Here is a 19122-nt window from a genome sequence, read left to right as displayed (position 1 = left end):
AAGTTTCGCACCTCCTGTACCCACGTGGACTCACTGTGTTTTCATTACCTCATATATTTTGTCTTTAAGAGCAGGAGGACCTTGCATATTAATGAAATGTAGTCATGTCACCAGAGGGCACTAATGTTCTTTATTTTTGATCGTCAATGCTTTCACTGTAGGCATGACATGCCTTAATATGAACACACTGATTAATCACTGTATCTGTAGCCATTGTCATCTGATTGCCCTCCCGGTAATTTCGACTGTGGAGTTTCAAGAATTTCACTAATTTCTGAGTAATGTTACATACTCTAAATGAAATATGAGACATTGAGATCAGGACCAGATGCACTTAACAGCTTCGGATGAAACACACAAACAGAACTCATCCTCTAAGCTAATGCCATAAAAAGTAGCACATCTCAACTCAATGACTAGTGTCTGCACACTGTTGCTGCCAGTTAGAGTTTTGGTCCTCCAGGCCCAAAGCTGGGACTTTTTGCTGGTTTTCCATCCTCCACAGGCTCCCAGTAAATTCCTCTCCTCCTCCCCCTCGTCCTCCTCCTCCTCCTCCTTCATTCTGTTCTCCTTGCCCCATTCCCTGCTTTTCTCCTCAATAGGTTCCAAACCTTTTTTATCCACCTGCCTCTCACTTGGCCTGGAAAATAGGCCTGCCCCTTCACACAGTCTACTGATCTGTCTCACCACCTCAGCCCTGTGGTTGCTCAATCTATTTCCCTGTGTGCGTGCGTGTGTGTGCGTGTGTGTGTGTGTGTGTGTGTGTGTGTTTGTGTGTCTGTGTATGTGTGTTTGTGTGTCTGTGTCTCTCTCTCACACTCTTTGGTCTTTTTCTCCTCTGCCTGTCGTTATTCTCCTCCCTCTATACCCTCTGTCTGCCATGGGATCCCTTTGCACCCTGTCTCTTTCTCTTAGTGGGGCAGTATCAGGGGGTCAGAAGGGGGCGGCAACTGGCCATGGGGATACTGGGGGGGGTCCTTATCGCAGTGACAGCGTGAAGAGCATGGTGACAGAGGGAGTGAAGGCCGGGAGGTGGCAGACCGTCCAGGGCCACATGCAGTCTGGAGGACTGAAACCCAGCAAGTGAGTTCGGAACCCGAGCCGAAAAAGCAAACATTTCAGTCGCCGTGCAGCAGAATAAACACCTTTCCACGGCACGACATTTATTCTTACAAGTTCGCGCCTTGAATGAATCCATTCAAAATAGAAACAGGGAGAGCGAGGTCAAGTTCAGCAGGGGAGGAAGGTGCAGCTTCGATGACAGCGTGATGTAAGCGTGTGGGCACAGCGCAAGGTGTGAGTGCTAGGGAATGTAAACCTCATCATGAGAAGATAACAATAGTTCCTCGAGCTGTATCACACTGACTCAGGCCTCCAGCTGACACATGCAGAACGGCTGCACAGTACAGCTTTGTGCACAGAAATAGTCTCATTTTCGCACACTAACTGAAATAATGCACCACACGCTGGCAGCCCCCCCACCCTCACCTCCCTTTAATTAAAATTTAGGCTGAAAGACGAACTGTGTGTTGGTCACTGACTGTCTGTACCCACCAGCCATGACGCATGACATCACTGGGGGTCTATATTCAGTGTGCTGCAAAAGACGCAGCTAACTTTCGGTACTTTGTGATTTTTGCACCTCCCTTTGGCACTCCATGTGTGGGACTTCTTCCTCCACAACACATTTACGCTCATCACTTCCTCACTCCTCGTTCCCTCCTTCTCTCCTCTTCTCATCTTTCATTTTGCCCCTGTCTATAATTGGATTCTATTTTCAGGCCGCTGTAAGTGTCTATGTCTCTTGTGTTTGTGTCTCGCACCCCATTTTCTCCTCCATCGTCACCCTCTTCTCTTTTCGTTGCCATCTCCCTCTCCCTTTTTCCTCTTACCAGCTAAAGCCACTCTACATATTCTCTCTTTTATTTTTTCCCTTGTTCCGCCCTCAAAACATTGAACTCTTGCAACACCTTTCACTGACCTTTTTATCCTTTTATTCGTGACTGTTAAATGTGATGTGTGTCGTGCTAAAAGCTTTATGCAAAACTGTGTTAGGTGAAGTAATGCAATGCGGAGTAAACTGCCCCTAACTGATGTGAATAGCTCTCTCATGACCTAATTCTGGTAGTCTGGGTTACACAGCGATCTGAGAAAGAGGAGGATATATTTAGGGAGTAGAAGAAACTAGAAAAAAAAAGATGATGACATGTTTGTGACAATAGAACCGACAAAATATACAGTAGCAACGAAGTATGTATAACATACTCATGCAAATACGATCATATATGATGTGTGACACATCTTTATGTTGTTTGTGACATTTTAGGAAAGGCAGTGAGCCAATAAAACAGCATTTATTAAGGGGAGGAGTGAAAAATGAGAGGCTGGCAGAGGGAGGGAGTCGTGCTGTAGAACTTGGTTGGCTGTTCGGATGTCTCTAGAGGTGCGCCGCATATTTAAAAGACGAAAAAGACTTAGAGAGAAAGGAGGAGAGTCTGTCAGGGATGGGAAAAAGTTGACTGACGAGTAGAGGAAATGGTGATCTCTCATCAGACCAAAAAACCCTCGCTGACGAGGCCAGGAAGCTGCAAAGCCACGACCCATCCGTCTCGACGCGGTCACGTGGCACAGAGCCGTTCCACGCCCGTGCGGACAGTGCACATCCGACCGCTGGCACCACGAAACACACCCTCATGCAAACAGCACGCTCAAACCTCGCGGACGTACAGGGTGCACACACGTCTGACTCAGACGCACAAGACTACCTCACAGTCTACACACTGCTGCCCGGCGCAGCCCCATGAGCAGTACACAGCACACAGCGATCACTCAGGCTGCACCTTCTACTGCTATTTCTGCTACTGCTGTTACTGCTGCTGCCTCACGTTGCTCTCTTTCTCTCTCCTCCTCCTCCTGTCTCCACCTCCCAACACTCCTCCCTCTTCCTCTTTGTCCTCTAATACCACTCTTCCGCCTTCCTCGTCCTCCATCCGTCCATCATCAACTTCCTGTTTGGATGAACTTTCCTGTATTTACCCTGATGTCAACCTGACTTCTCCTGCTGTGCCTCCCTACTGCCCTGTGCCACCTTGTCTCATCCCTGATGATTCTTTGCTTTTCTTCTTCATCTCATCACCTGACATCACCACTCCTGACCAACTCACCTCCTGCCACGGCTCCTCTTCTAAATCTTCTCATTCCTCTTCTACCTCTGACTCCTCTGCCCCTCGTCATCATCCTATTCTGTGCCGGCCGTGGCCTTCTTCACGCTCTCTTTCCTCCCTGCTCCTCTGCCCTCCCAGCTTTGGGGATCCAGTCTTATCCTATGCTTCCACTTTGGAGCACTTACCCTCCGGGCCGGCCCGGCCTCGGACGCTGCTGCGCCAGCAGAGCCTTCAGCAGCCTCTCATCCACCCGTCAGGCCCTGGTCTCTGCCATCCCCCCACCACATCCCAGAGCTTGGGACAATTACACACTGCACCTGGACAGCCTGGGGGAGGCGGGGGTGCTGGGAGAGGAGAGGGAGGTGGCAACAGTGGTGAGGGTGGGGATGCAGGTACACGAGGTGGTCCCCGGGGTGCACGGGGCGGTGCAGCAGCGGCAGGTGCGTCTCGCTATAGGGGAGGTGGAGCAGGAGGGCGCTCGCGTGCCAACCCGGGCAGCTGGGATTACATGATGGACCAGATCCGGAATCGTGGGCTGGATGTCAAGTCCTTCCTGTGAGTCTCTATAACTCTTCATTCATGCTTTAAACTAGCGTCACTCTGCTCAGGCCTCTGTCTAAGTGTATTACAGTATACGCTAGGTCTTTCAGAGTTATTGTGTGCATTTGTGTTCTTTACTGCTTGACTTAGTGCCATTGAATAAAATTGCTTCTAATACATCAGTAAATAAGTAATAACTTAATCTGCTTTTACCTTTATGAAATATTGTTCTCTGCCTTTTCCCTTCAGGTTTTTTCTTTCAGTCTGCATCTGATATCCAGGGAAGGATATTACTTCTGTCTGTCAAAATTTGTACAGTGCGCGTCTATATAAGCGTATGTATAAGTGTGTGTGAAACTGTGAGTTTCAGAGTCGAGTTTAATCATTGCTTTCACTGCTACTTGTGGTAAATCTGACTGCTGACAAGGAGATAGTCTCTCTTTCTATATGTACATTTACAAAGGCAATTCAGACAATGTTAGAGCTGATCATGCTAATGAAGCTTAATGCAGATGAGGAGACAAGAAATTGGCTTGGATGAAAACTCTCTTGATCATGCTAATAAGGGGTACAGTTATGAATGTAAATAGCACCTTTTCTCTTTATTTGCTGTTATGTATACTATGTGGCTCTGCAGGACACGGATCAGTGTATGTCTTTACCAAGTCATCCACCCACTTATACTAAAAATACATAGTACATATTATTTATTGGGTACATATAGTAACTCGATATGGCTCCTGAAAATCCTAGAATAATGAGTCTTCTGATCATGTAGGCACAATATTTCACCCCTCGGTTGTAACAAATTAAAAGCTTTTTATTGTGCAGTTTGTTAGAAAACTATTATTCTAAATTTAGACTGAATGCCATGTGCAAGAAAAAATAGCAAGGAGGTATGACATATTGGAGGCCATTTCGCTCCCATTCTGTGGCAAAATTGTTAAATGTTTACGCTGCATGCTCTGCTAAACAGTAACATCTGTTTGGATGGCATTCAGCCTGTCTGCTGCAATTGTGGTTACAGGACAGCGCTGCTGGTGCTGGTTCAGAACATTCAGAATTTGGTCTCATTAAAAAAGTCACAATATATTTTACATTCACTCCTTCTCACCCAATTAGATCATGCTATTTCTGAGCCACCCTTTGGATAGCTGTTAAATATCTGGTTTTGGAGACACACCAGTGGGCCTAATCCATGTTTCATGAGTGTTTGCAGCTAAAATGGCACCTTCTTTTTCTTTCATCATCTCTGTATAACTGCTGGTTGTGCTGCCAGCCTGCTCACGTGTGCGGGACCGTGTGTACATCACACAGCCCACATGTCACTGCAACACTATAAGAACAGGGGTTAAGGAGCTGTGTGTAGATTTGTGTTAACCCTGAAGCATTGATCTTATGTCACCGGGCCCATTTCCTCTACAACATATTGGTACTTGGGGGTGGGGGGGGGTGGGGGTGAGGGATGAAGGGATGAGCAAGGACACTGCCAAAGTAACATGTGTTTAATGTCGACTGAATCAGTTTTACACTAGCCTTTCATCATCTGTTTCTTTCTTCTTTAAAAAAAAAAAACATGTTATAAAGCCTCTCTGGTGTTTCAGTATAACACTAGCTAACGGAGCACCAGCAACGTAGCACATGCAGGCACCAAGGTCACTGAGAATATTGCTCGTAATAGTCAGCTATAGGACTCATCGTTGCTAATGTGAGATTGAGGTCATTGTCGTTGTATCTACTTTGCTGCAACAGGAACACCTCCTATGGTTGATGACAGAGCGGTCTGGTAATAGACGTGACCCATTGTTCAAACCGGTTAATTTCAATCTTGGCCAGAATCCTTGTCCTGATGAATCATTGCTGAAGGAATGCGTTGATGTCATTGACACAGATAGTTGACTTTTGGAGCCGTTTGACCACATGGCTTTTTTGTGGCTTTAAATCGATCGTTTATCCCAGTGTCTGTAATGTCTTTTCTAAATGGTCTCTCTCCTTCCCAGTGCTCAATGGCTCAAGCAAAGTGCTTTAACAATATTGCCCATACAGTACTTAAAAGTGATGAGAGTAGAGAGATCCAATAAACATCATACCTACAGTATCTACAGTATTACTGCATAGACCATGTTATATTATTCAGTGGTTCTCAATGAGGAGTACAGGTTAATTCTGCTGATAGTTTGAAATATTATGACAGGGACTCTTAGCTTTGTATGCCTGGACTGCAATATTTATATCAGAACCAACGATATGGAAATCGTTAAGAGAGTGATAGAGGGCATTTCCAAACCCTTAACACACATTTGCAATTTGTCCTTACAAACTGGTACATTCCCAAAACAAATGAAAACAGCTAAAGTAACACCACTGTTTAAAAATGGTGACAGACACCAATTCACAAATTATAGGCCTGTCTCTCTACTTTCTCAATTTTCAAAAATACTGGAAAAAGTCTTTAGTAATAGACTTGACAAATTTATAGATAAACACAAAATAATAACGGATAGTCAGTATGGTTTCAGATCAAATAGATCAACATCATTGGCATTAATGGAACTGATCGAAAATATCACCAACAATATAGATAAAAGACAGTGTATAGTTAGTGTATTCATTGACCTAAAAAAAGCTTTTGACACAATTAATCATGACATATTACTTGATAAACTGGAGTACTACGGCATTAGAGGAGTGGTGTTAGAATGGGTAAAGAGTTATTTGAGAGACAGGCAGCAATTTGTGAAAATTGGGGAATATCAGTCAGAGTGTATGGACATTGTTTGTGGAGTTCCGCAGGGGTCAGTATTGGGACCAAAGCTGTTTATCCTCTATATCAATGATATATGCAGAACATCAGATATACTACAGTTTATTCTATTTGCAGATGATACAAATATTTTTTGTGCTGGAGAGAACTTACATCAGCTTTTGGAAATTGTCACACAAGAAATGATTAAACTGAAAACATGGTTTGATAGAAATAAGCTATCATTAAATTTGGAAAAAACTACATTTATGTTATTCGGCAATTGTAAAAAAGATGCAGGAGCAAAATTATTAGTAAACAATGTTGAAATAGAGCAAGTTTCGGATACAAAATTTCTGGGTGTGATAATAGATAACAAAATCTGCTGGAAACCTCACATAAAGCATATACAAGCCAAACTGTCAAGAAGCATCTCCGTACTAAGTAAAGTTAAATATTTTTTGCCTTCCAAATCACTCCGGGTACTTTATTGTTCACTTATATTGCCATATTTGGAATACTGTGTGGAAATTTGGGGAAACACATATAAAACTGCACTTCAACCAATATGTAAAATTCAAAAAAAAGCAATCAGGATGATTAATAAAGCAGGATTTAGAGACCATACTAACATCATGTTTTTGAAATTAAAAATACTGAAGTTTATGGATCTTATAAAATATAAAACTGCAAAAATTATGTACAAGGCCAGATACAATATGTTACCAGGAAATATACAGAGGATGTTCTATGACAGAGAAGGAGACTATGAATTGAGGGGGAAATTGAATCTAAGGATTCTTAAAGCACGGTCAAAGGTTAAAACCTTTTGTGTCACTATTTATGGGGTAAAACTGTGGAATAGTTTTACTATAGATCTACAGCAATGCTCAGGAATTAGTAAGTTCATGAAAATACTTCGAAAACTGATTTTGGAAGAATATGATACCGATAAAGATGATCACCCATTGTATGTATAAAAATATCAAATTATATCCAAATTATATCAGTCACGGTAGCCAAGTTTATATAGGTTCTCCTCGTGTATCGTGTGGAGTATGTGATGATGGGAATTAGGTGAATTATGTGGGATCAATAAGATGTTGAGCAGGGGTAGGAATTAATAAGTATGTTCATACTTCTTCCTACTCCTTTTCAGACCAAACATTGTTACATTATGTCAGACGATTTTGTTTTATTTCATTATATATTTTTTGTTTATCTGAACACATACGTGTGTGTGTGTGTATATCTACATATATATTCGTATCTGTAAATGAAAATATATGTAGTGTGTATATATTGTTTTTTGTTTTATATGTCTGAAACAAATAAAGATACAATACAATACAATACAACCACTATAGACAAAAGAAGACTGTACACTCGCTAGCCACTTTATTAGAGACACCTTGGATTGGATTGGTCATTATTGAAATAACATTTTTTTTAATATGATTATAAAATAACTTTTAAAATACATCCAGAGCCACCTTATTAGGTATACGTTGGTAGTACTGGGTTGGACCTCGTTTTGACTCCAGAGCTGTCTTAATTCCACTTGGAATAGTTTCAACAAGATGCTAGAAACATTCCTCAGAGATTTTGGTGAATGCAGATTTGTCGGCTGCTCATCCATGATGTGAATCTCTAGTTTCACTGCATGCCAAACATACTCTACCGGATTGAGATCTGGTGACTGTGGAGTACAGTGAACTCATTGTCATGTTCAAAAAACCAGTTTGAGATGTTCTGAGCTTTGCCACAACTTGCTGGAAACAGCCTCAGAATAATGGGATGGACATGATCAGCAACACTACTCAGGCAGCCTGGGGTGGTTAAACAATACTCAGTTGGTACTAAGGGGCCCAAAGTGTGCCAAGAAAATATGCCCCACACTTTTACACCACCAGCAGCCTGAGTTAGTGATACAAGGCAGAATGGATCCATGCTGAATGTTGTTTAAATTCTGATCCTACCAGCTGAATATTGCAGCCTGAGTTTCCTGTTTTTAGCTGACAGGAGTGGCGCCTGGTGAGGTCTTCTGCTGCTGTGAGGTCATCTGCTTTATGGGCCCTCTGCATGCCTTAGATAAAACAATTGGTTATTTGAGTTGTGCTTGATTTCCAATCAGCTCAAAGCAGCCTGGCCATTCTCCTTTACGCATGACATCAACAAGGCATTTTAAGACACTAACTGGATTTTTCTGTTTTTCAGATCATTCTCTATAAACATTAGAGATGGTTGTGTAGGAAAACCCAGTAGATTGGCAGTTTCCAGCCCATCTGGCTCCAACAACTATGAAATATTAAAAGTCACCTTCTTCCCCATTCTGATGCTTGGTTTGAGCTTTCAGTAGGAGGTCTCTATGATATCTAAACGCCTGATGGGGTTGCTGCCACGTGATTGGCTGATTAGACATTTGTGTTTATGAGACGTTTAACAGATGTACCTAATGAGGTGGTCAGTGAGTGTTTATTTGGGAGGATAAATTCCATCTAGGATGCCCCCGCCCTTCCACTTGTACGAGACTAGCAGCAAGACCCCCATACAGAACTGAGCAAGCATGACATTAAGTCAGGCAAAGTATAAAAAGGAGGATTTAGGAGGAGGTGGGATGCAAAGTGGCTTGGACTTCTGCAGCAAGCGTAAGCAAAGTAAAGCAACTTAAATAATGTTCTCTAGGTTAGATCTGCTAGTATGACAGATATAGCAAAGGCACTGGCTGATGTGGGCACACTTTGAGCTACCACGGTGTATCGTGAATTACAAAAACAATCAGAGGCGAGTATCACCAGATAACGAGGTACCTCAGTGGATCTGAATAGAATAATCTAGAATAACTGATTCAAATATATTCAATATATTCATATTGAGTGAGCTGTAACACCAGAATGCAAAATGTTTAAGCTGAGTGTATATAAAACTAGCAAGAAAAAAGGCAGAGAGGTTGAAGCAGACAAAATAATAGTTATTATAGAAATAGAAATATAAAAAAAAGGAATTGATACATTTAGCCAGCAGTAATGAATATATGAATTGAAATCACTGCAATGAAAAGGACTATGAATACAGTTGCTGGAAAAATGAATACACGTGTGACAGATGGTGTCAGGAACTCATGTTAATCTGAAAAGGGTTACTAGACATAAAAGTTTTTAAACTACTGGTGTATAAAAGGGAGATTATTAAACAGACTTTACAGTCCTGCAGTAAAAGCCTTCGACGGTATGCGAGAAAGATGAAATTGTGAAGTTTAGGGTGATATCTCTCTGCGGCTTGGCAGCCCCATATATTTCTTTGCCGAGATATTGTAACACAGCGAGAGGCTTAAGCTATAGAACCGTGGGTGTGGATGACAGGAAGGAGGCAGTGATGAGGAGTCAGAGAATTAAGTGCATAGGGGTGAGGGGGAATATGGTGGGTGAGGGGGGTGGGGTAAAAAAAAAAGGGCGAAAAAGGGTGGGGGGGATTTGGTGAGAATCTGTAGCACAGTAGAGATGATGAAATGAGAAGAGTGCAGCAGTGAGAGAGCCGTGACCCAGAAAACGACACACACCGTGCACCTCAAGATACTGTATCGCTCAAATAGAAACAATTAGTCCAGATCTTCTTAATGAGGCTTAATTAAATCTTAACTCTGGAGAAAGACGCCTCGCATGTTCAGTGGGAAAGGTGAATGTGGAGGAAAAGCAGAAGGCAGGTGAAATCACTAGATAAATGACAGTGTGTGTGTTGGGGGTGTAGTGTTTTTTGCCTGTGTGACGTGTGTGTGCGCGCACCTGTAGACACCTTATACATGCGTGGAAGCTGACGTGCAAACTCCTGAATATCACATCCATTAACAATCATTACCCAGAGTTTCCTGATGTATTTGCTGTCTGACGGCCTGTACCCGCTCCCGTTGAAATCATTCGATTTTTATCAGTTTGGCCTTTCACTTTAAGGTGTCCTCTTAATATCCTTCCCTGGACTGTGCGCTTACTTTGTGGGGTTTTATGTGGAGTTGCAGAGTTCCTCTTTTATGACCATTTTCTCCGTCGCCGCTTCTGCTGTTTGCTCTCGTATGATCTGTTGTTGTTTTCTCTGCCTCTGAATTTTCAGCCCTCGCTGTCACCTAAAATGACCTCTCCTTTTTCCTCTCTCTCCCTGCACCTCGCCTTTCTTTATGCTCGAACCTTTTGCATCTGTTCTCTTTTTCCTTGCCTCTCTGTCTCTCTACCTCTGTTTCTATCTATTTTATTTTATTTTATTTTTTTATGGGGAGCCAGTGAAGGAAAGCTGGTGGTCCTGGCTTTGGCCATTGGTGTGGCAGAGCAAGATGACTTTGCCAATATCCCTGACCTGCAGGAAACAGCGCAGGCAGCACCACCGCCACCAGCCAATCAGGAACCGCCCCCTGAGAAGAGGTACCAGACAATGTACTAGAGCGCTTGTTCTGTGTGTGTGTGCTTGTGTGTGAGAGAGAAAATTGGCTGCAAATGAAAGGATGTGAAGGATATGCTATTGAAGAAAAATGAGAGGTGATTTCAGAATCTAGGTAGAGGAGGGTAGTTTTGTTTGTCAGTGTTTTTGGTGAGTCACTGCGTTGAAGTCTATTGTGTCATAGACCTGCGCCTGAAATAGCACCAGAGCTCAACATACTGCTACAGAAATAAAAATGAGCGCTAACTACGCAACCAAATGTAGAAAATTTCGCCGTAATGCTTTGATGAGTGAGGAGATAAAACAATTTGGGTGTTAGCTGGAAAGCAGTAATGAGCTCATAAATCACAGCAGTGAGATGCTCACTGGTACTCTACTCTTTTTCTTTTTTAATCTTTGGCTTTTAGCGGTAAAATTTCAGCCAGTCAAATCAAACAGTGCTTTCTCATGCCAGTGTACTTTTTCTTTCCTTTTTCCCCTGACCACGATAATTATCTGCCTTATTGCAATGACATTTTTCAGCACCATTTTCATCTCTGTTTGCTTGTCTTCTCACTCCTGCCTTTCAGAGACCTCCCATTGGTAATTGTCTTATTTCCTTTGTATTTTTATGCCTTCACTATCCAAGTCATTTCTGCCCCGTGTTCTTTCTTCCCTCCTGCTCATTAGCTGCCTTCAATCACCCTCTGCCGCTCTGAGAGTCTCGTCTCTGCAGCTCCACCGAGGGCCCAGAGAGCCTCCTCATTATTCCACAACATGTTAGTCACTTACATAAACATGCTGCTAAAAATAACCGCTTTCTTTGCCAGCCAACTTAGACACTAGAAGCCAAAATATTTCCACTCATCTATAAGGATCCACCAGCCTTGCTCACCGTCCCCCAGTCTCTTGAAATAATTGGGTTTGCATTCTGTTTAGGAATTGGACCTACTTTTGTGAAACAATTTAAGGCTAACAAATGAGTACAGTGTGAAACAAGCAGAGCGTTTTCAGTCGTTGGACGGCCGTTTTCGATTGTTCACAACAGTGTCACAGAGAAATCCTTGATTTGGTCCAGCTTTAGGCAGACGCGACACACTCGATTTCCTCTGCAGTCCAATTAGGCAGTTTTAACCTCACTTTGATTCTGTGACAAATGGGCGACAGTGTGCAGATGCATAATATGACACACACCTTTAAAAAAAACGGCAGAGGACGGCGGACAAATTCTGATGTACTCGTCACACCAATTATTCCTCATTCACAAGTGTTTCATCAATTTGACACGTGATTTAAAACTAGAGCTCCATTACAACACAGATGGTAACTGTTTTCTTATCTGGGCTGCACAGCCGCAGTGCAGACATGCACATGTGCACCATGCAGCTGCTGACATTTGAAGGACCTCTTGTGTCTTCAGGGTCATAGAAATAGGCCTCCCTTAACTAATAAGTTCCTTTATTTATCATAAGTTTGCTTTCAGAGCTACTATAGCCACCAGCTGCTTTGTCTACTGGTTTTGTTTTTTGGCCCTGAGCTTTCTGCGACCACAGAGTTACAAACAACCATCAAAGTATCCTTTGAGAAGAAATGTTGCTTCTTTTTTACTAATATCAAAAGTCTCCGCATTGTTCACAATTATAGCCTGAAACGCAGCGAGCCGCAGAGGAGAATGACTTCCTCTGTAATTTGTTGTGTGCATTGCGTCTTGCCTTTTCAGCTTTTTGTGTTCACACCTCTTTAAATGAGTTGTGAAATCCACTAAGAGACCAAACAGCGCGTTTGTCGCTCGGGCCAGCGTGTGGTCAACAGGATCCGCCTTTATTAGCAGACTGCATTGTGCTGTTTCCTGGATTTAATTTCTTTCACTCAAATAAGAATGACTGGTAACTTAAAGCCCGTGAACACTGGAGAACTGGAAGCAAATAAACAATTTGACTGTAATTGAAGCTTTAAAAGTGTTGACCTTTTAGTGAGCCTTCTGCTGATATGTCATCTAATTCCACTTGAGACTCTCATGGTTTTGTTTATTTCGTGTAAAATTGCAAATTGCAAATTTTAATGAGTGATTTAGCCACACTCTAATTGGCTGCTAAATTTAGAAGCTTGAAAACCCCCCAACATACCTCAACAGTCTATTAGAAGTGCAAGTTGTAAGCTTGCTGGCAGTGTATAGTTCCTGGTGGTGTTAGTGCTGACTTCACAGTAAACGTGATTGAATCAATTACACTCCTGGCATATTGCTCACTCTGAAAGGGGTTCTCAAGCCAAAGACAAAGGCACGCTTTCATTCGTCTCTCTTACCCTTCACACTCGGTGTTTCATCACAGTCTGTGCATTTAAACATGTGCTCGTGCCCATCATTCATCTTCACCTGCATTACTCATGCTACCCCGCATGAATTTATTTACCTAAGATCTGAAAAACATGTCACTGGCAAATGGCTTCAGCCAAACATCGAGCCTCTGAAGTTAATGTGAATATTTTATATATCCGTCAAATGGTAACGGAGTCAGTGTTAACATCAAAGGGAATTCTTTGTGCTCCCCACGAACAGAGAAGAGCTGCCGTCTGCACAACTGATATTTCATGCCCTACATTAATGAACCAGTCAGTTTTTCAGAGCAACTACTGTAAATAAATGTACCCGAGTAGAGAGCTACTTTCGACTGCTCCCTTGTTCTCAAGGGGTCACCACAGCGGGTAGCGCCGCATGTCTGATTTGGCAGATTTTTACGCCGGATGCCCTTCCTGACACAACCCCACAGGGATTTGTGTCTCCTCCTGGGATCGAACCAGCTAGAGCTTTAATTTTGTAGACTCTTGTTTGTTTGAGTAATCTTATTTTATGCTGCTTTTAACGTACAGTAGATACACGGCCCTATAAAAGGTTTTCTTTTTTTTTAAGGCCTGCTTGGCCACAGATGCATGTGAGTTGTTACTACTTCCATCAAAATTGCAATACATCTATAAAGTTTTTCTATAAAACTATAAAGTTTTATTTGAATAACTGTTTGAAATTAAAATGGGGAAAATGAATAAATATTTTTAGATATAAAATTTAGCTCAATTTATTTATTTAAACAAACAAACAAACAATGTCTTTTTTATTAAGAGGTTTAATTTATTTAATTGTAATACTGATTTAGTTGTTTTGCTTGTTCTAATGCTGTTTAACTGGGACCTCATTACGTTTTGTTCCCTTTTCGCCTGCCTCATGTATTGGAATGACAATAAAAGATTCTATGCAGTCTTCTGGAAAACTAAGTACACCCAATGATTCAGTAATTTGTAGCGCCAACTTAAAAAGCAATATTGAAGCAATGGTTTTCTGTATGACTATCAGTCTTTAATGGCATTGTGGAAGAACTTTGGCCCACTCTGTACAACGTTACATCCCTTCATTGAGGTTTTTGGGCATTCATGTATGCACAGTTCTCTTAAAGTCCCATCTGAGCCTCTCAGTCAGGTTGAGGTCTTTCATTGAACCTTGATTCTTTTCTTTTCATTCTGTTGTAGATTAACTGCTATGCTTGGGATCATTGTTTAGCTAAGTTTTAGCTGTCAGACAGATGGCCTCACGTGCTCACGTGTGACTCTAGAATACTTTGGTGTACAGAGGAGCTCATGGTGGACTCAGTGACTGAAAGGTGCCCAGGCCCTGTGGTTGCAAAAAAAAAAAAAAAAAATCCCAAATTATTACCCCTCCACCACCTTGCTTCACATCTGATATGAGGTGCTTGATTTCCACCGTTATGGCTAAGAATACGACTAAAAAGGATTTCTTCTGGCAACCCTTCCGAACAAGCCACACTTGTTTTGTCTTGTCATGAAATTGAACATTTAACACGCTAGCTGAGGCCTGCAGAGTCTGAGATGTAGATCTTAGGTCTCTTGTTTTTCTCTGAGAACTGCACCGTCTGACCTTGGGTTGAATTTTATCTGGGGCGTTCACTCCTTGGAAGACTGTGTGTTAACACACACCTGAATGCTCCAGACCAGGCAACAGTTAAAACTTCTGCTTTCATAGTACTCCTCACAGTTGCTGATGATCAATTAATCAAGTGCTTTAATTAGCAGCACCTGTCTGCTATTTACAGAACCCTATTCATTCCTGTGGAAGCAGGAATGGTGTACTTAGTTTTTCACAGGATTGCAGAGATTCATTTGAAATTTAACTTTTTTGTAAAATAATGGATGCCAGTAATGGAAGGTGTATGTACAAGTGGTCACTTTGAGCCAAAGGCTCAGGCTTCAGATTCTAAATTTGGTGTTCTTAGTTTTGTATTATCTCAGTAAGAGTAGATATCCCTAATACACTTATATGAGGCACACAGATCTGGCTGTGACTAAAGGAAGCCCCACGTCCCACTGTTCAAACCTTCTGTTTGCAAGGGACATCCAATTAGAAGAAAATTGACTTGAATGGGATGTGAAAGGCAGTCAAATGTGCATTTTTCTCACTGTGAATAGGCTATGAATCATGTGAATCAATCAATAAACTGTAGAATAAAGCTATCCCACTGCCGTAAATGAATAAAAATAGGGGGTTGGAAATGGGTATAATTGATGTATTTAATCACAAGCCTTTAATTTTACCATTTTTCTTTTAAGTGACCCAGTCTTTAAAACTAAGGTTTAGAAACCTTACACAAAATATTTCAAATTAGCCAGCTACAACCGAATGAAAATGTTTGTGCTTCACTATCAAATAATAATGTGAAAGGTTAACACATTTGTGGTGTATTTCAAAAGTTTGATTTAAGTGCTACTTCCTTTTATGGTGAAGTTTTTTAAATTGCTCCCATACTATATTTAATTAATTAAAAGATCCAAGTGCTTTGTTCACCACTTTAAAAAGCAGTGCTCCTGGTCCTGCAATGCAATTAGCCAAGCAATCTTATTAATGGTAAAATGTATCTAAAGTACTTAAGACACAAACATTACTGAGGCTTTTCTTTAAGCCATCAGCAGTATGTTAACGGTCCATTGCTGCTTGAAGGCAATCCAAACATCCCACTGGCCATGAGAAGGTGTTGAAGTGTGTGAGATTCTTAATGCTTCCTCACTGACCTTGTGTGTGCGATGGCTGGATGAAAGTGCTCTCCGTGGCCATTTGTTTATGAAGTGTGGCAGGAGCAGACTGAACTGCACCACAGCTGGTGTTAGTCATGTGGACTTTCAAACCAAGGTTACAGAACAAGGCGGGGAAAGAGGAAGTAAAGGTTACACGATAGACTATCAGAGAGAGCAACTACAGGTTTTAAGATTGAGTGTTGCTTTAATTTTGGGGCGAGAGGAGGTCGCACATGCTGAGATGTTTGCGGTCCAGCCATCCATAGGTTGGACTTCTAAGAAGGCTTAATTAGGATGTTAGAGTGGCTTGTTTATGCCTCATTGGTCTGCACTCACAATTCATTTGCGACTCAGTGAACATATACTGTAGGTTCTCCTCCAGTGTTGCTATAAAGAGAAGGCACAATCCCAGAGAGTCTCGAATCTAGATCTCTCTCTGAGCAGCAACTGCACAGCCCAATGAGGATGGAGGCTCAGGATAAAGGGGGCGGGCTTTACGCGTGTGCCACATTGACATTCAATCCACTTGCCTGTGGTCCTTCAATTATTCATCCATGCATGTTACATCATTTTGTGTAAGCCAGTGGAGTTGTCTTTTTTTCCCTGAAAACATCTCTCTGATATTAATAGATATAGATGTGTATTTCTCTGCCTTAAAGACACGATGCACTCAGTGAGATTCTGAGTCTCTGTTAATTGCCAAGTGGGCTATATATATATGTACATATAACTTCATAATTTATGAGCTTATTACGTTGCTTAAATTGACATAAAAGACAAACGCAGTGGATGGCGGTTAAGACCATTTACCCAAATCAATATAAGTGTGCGTTTGTTTGACGCTGTGAGTGTGTGTTTGTCCTCTAACCACATTAGCCAGAGTGGGAGGAGTTAAATCTTTATGTGGTGGAGGATTGTGTGTGTTTAGGCTAATGTAACGACAGGGCATCCTGAGGTCACAGTTTATCATTTTAATGGTCGTTATTTCAGGCCTCGTTTTCTTAGAAAAAAAAAGGAGATATTACTATAATTCAAGATGATATAATTTGCACGTGTGTTTGTACATCAACATGTAAATTGATTATGCTGCGCTCTGCTAGTCTGACACAGTGCTCCTCCTGTGACAAGGGCTTTGCAGACCCGACTAATCAGCACAGTCTTCGGGGGCTCTGGCTAAGACTATCCCCGAAGCTTTGGCTCCCTGCGGCCACTGTGCTCATTCATGCATTACAGGGGGAATGTAGAGATGCATTCAGTTACATGCTGGGGGGGGGGGGAGTCGATCGCATTAAGGCAAAACCCTCCCAAAGAAACCCCCAAAAAAACCACACACACAAAAAAACTCGGTCACAAAGAGATGAGGAGGAGTGCTTTCATCTATCCATCCATCCATCCATCCACAGGTCAAGGGAGGATGAGAGAAAATTCAAAGTGCAAATCCATCTTCCTTCAATGAGAGTAGCAGGAGGGAGTACTTATTGTACTGAAGGCAGGGCTGAAGGCAGCACTCCCGCCAGCAGGTACAGGCTGCTACACATGCTCATCTCATTCATCCAGATAGATGGATGGCGTTTGGGGAGACGAGCTATTAGGAGCATTAACCTGGGACTCTTGTGTTCTGCCTCAGAACAGGTGGCACATATGCGGCAGCCTCCACCTCAGAAGCCAATCTGCGAAGCTAATCGAAATTTTAAACATTTGGTAGATTCGTGTTTGAAGTTATAATGGACCGTTAAAGCGGTTTTATTATTTTGTGTTGCTGATATTCCCTGGATTGATAGATTAGTTGTTTTAATTAAGCTCTGAGGCATGAATACTAAAATTGCTGAGAGTTTTGGGATGCCATAAAGGGAACCGTGGACTGTTATAGGTTAGGTAGAGACTAGGCTCATCTTTCGATTTGAAAGTAATCATGCTTGCCAGTTTTTTAGTACCTTCAGCACTTTATTGAACATTAAAAAGAGAGAAACTGAAGCTCGGGGAAGTAGCATGTTAAAAAGTCAAAATAAAATATATATAAAACAGTACTTACTTAATAAAAATAAACATTTGGCAGTGACTGAGTGCCTTTGGGTTTTTTTTTTCTATTTCCATTTGGAATTCAGTGAAAGAAGCAGAAGGCAGTATTTAGTATTTAGCACCTCACTTGTTGCTCATTCCTGAAATGGGATTTCAGTAAATGATGCTATTTTAGGCTAATTTCTAGTTTCAACATGCAGGAAGTAATTAGTCGTCAGTGAAAGCATCCATATTTATGAGACTTTTTGGTTGTAGCTTGAGGGAAGAAGCAGGGCCCATATGGAATAGAAACAACAGAACAAACTTACACTAAATGTTTTAGTTTCACGTGTATTTTATGTCTTATGAGAAATAAATGTCTCATACCATGATTTACTGATGAAAGAGTTCCAGTTTATGGAAGACCAAAGCTGCTTAAAAGAAAAACTAATTTATAAAATGCAGAATAAATTAAATATTATTTTTTTAAATTTCCTTCTGTATATTTATTCATCTATTAATAGTTATTTCTCTTTCATTTTACTTATTCATTTAATTTAATTTATTATTTTTAATTCATTACTTTATTCATTATTAATTCAAACTTTTTTATTTCAGTATTTTCATTTCTTGATTTCTTTCTCTATGCCATGCTTCAGCATGCAAATATGGAGGCTCAAAGTGTGCCAAATCTGTCCCTAGTGGTTGACCAGCACCAACAGAAATGTTAATAAAATATTTTATGAAAATGAAAATAAATATATTTATATGAATTCTAATTATATGTTATATATTTTAGTGCATTTACTGGATTTTTTTTAAAATATCAAACTATTTGTTATTTTTTATTTTGGCAGTTCTGGTCCTCCACACCCTTTTGCATTTTTTTAATGCAACACAGTTATAAACAAACAGTATGCTGTGCAGGAAAAATGAGAAAGCAGCCACTTTCATGAGTAAATGATAGTATGCGGCATATAGTTTTTACAACATTTTCTTTTTCACATAGGGGACGAGTGGCTGAGTCTAGTGTGAATGTACCTGTGTTTCATGTGGATAATGAGTTATGTAAGCAATGCACTGTTGTGGTTTTGACTGTGACTGAGCCTGGAAAGTATGCCCTACCTGTAAAGAATGACAGATGGCGGCTATGAAATTGAGCATATACATTGAAATACATCACTTCATGGTTTCAGG

General features: G+C 41.3%; 1 protein-coding gene across 3 annotated transcripts in view; it reads left to right on the top strand.

The window, feature by feature from the left end:
* The first annotated feature begins 998 nt into the window (after window positions 1–998).
* Window positions 999–19122, top strand: part of LOC146569792 (uncharacterized) — a 40025-nt gene continuing 21901 nt past the window's right edge. For 2 of the 3 annotated variants that reach the window (XR_014893401.1, XM_085282341.1), the window contains exons 1-2: window positions 999–3719; window positions 10719–10856. Coding sequence is in view for 2 of the 3 variants with exons in the window: in XM_085282341.1 (XP_085138467.1) it covers window positions 2536–3719; window positions 10719–10856 (1322 nt within the window). In the remaining variant the exon portion in view is untranslated. The remainder of the gene's footprint in view (window positions 3720–10718; window positions 10857–19122) is intronic. The other variant, XM_085282343.1, reaches the window with a different exon arrangement.

The sequence above is a fragment of the Mchenga conophoros genome, linkage group LG7, assembly GCF_057382185.1.
Source record: "Mchenga conophoros isolate Kocher_MC1m ecotype Shallow Benthic linkage group LG7, M_conophoros_male_GT1.1, whole genome shotgun sequence".
NCBI classification, from domain to species: domain Eukaryota; kingdom Metazoa; phylum Chordata; class Actinopteri; order Cichliformes; family Cichlidae; genus Mchenga; species Mchenga conophoros.
The sequence above is the reverse complement of the archived record's forward strand: the minus strand, read 5'-3'. Positions and strand labels throughout refer to the sequence as shown.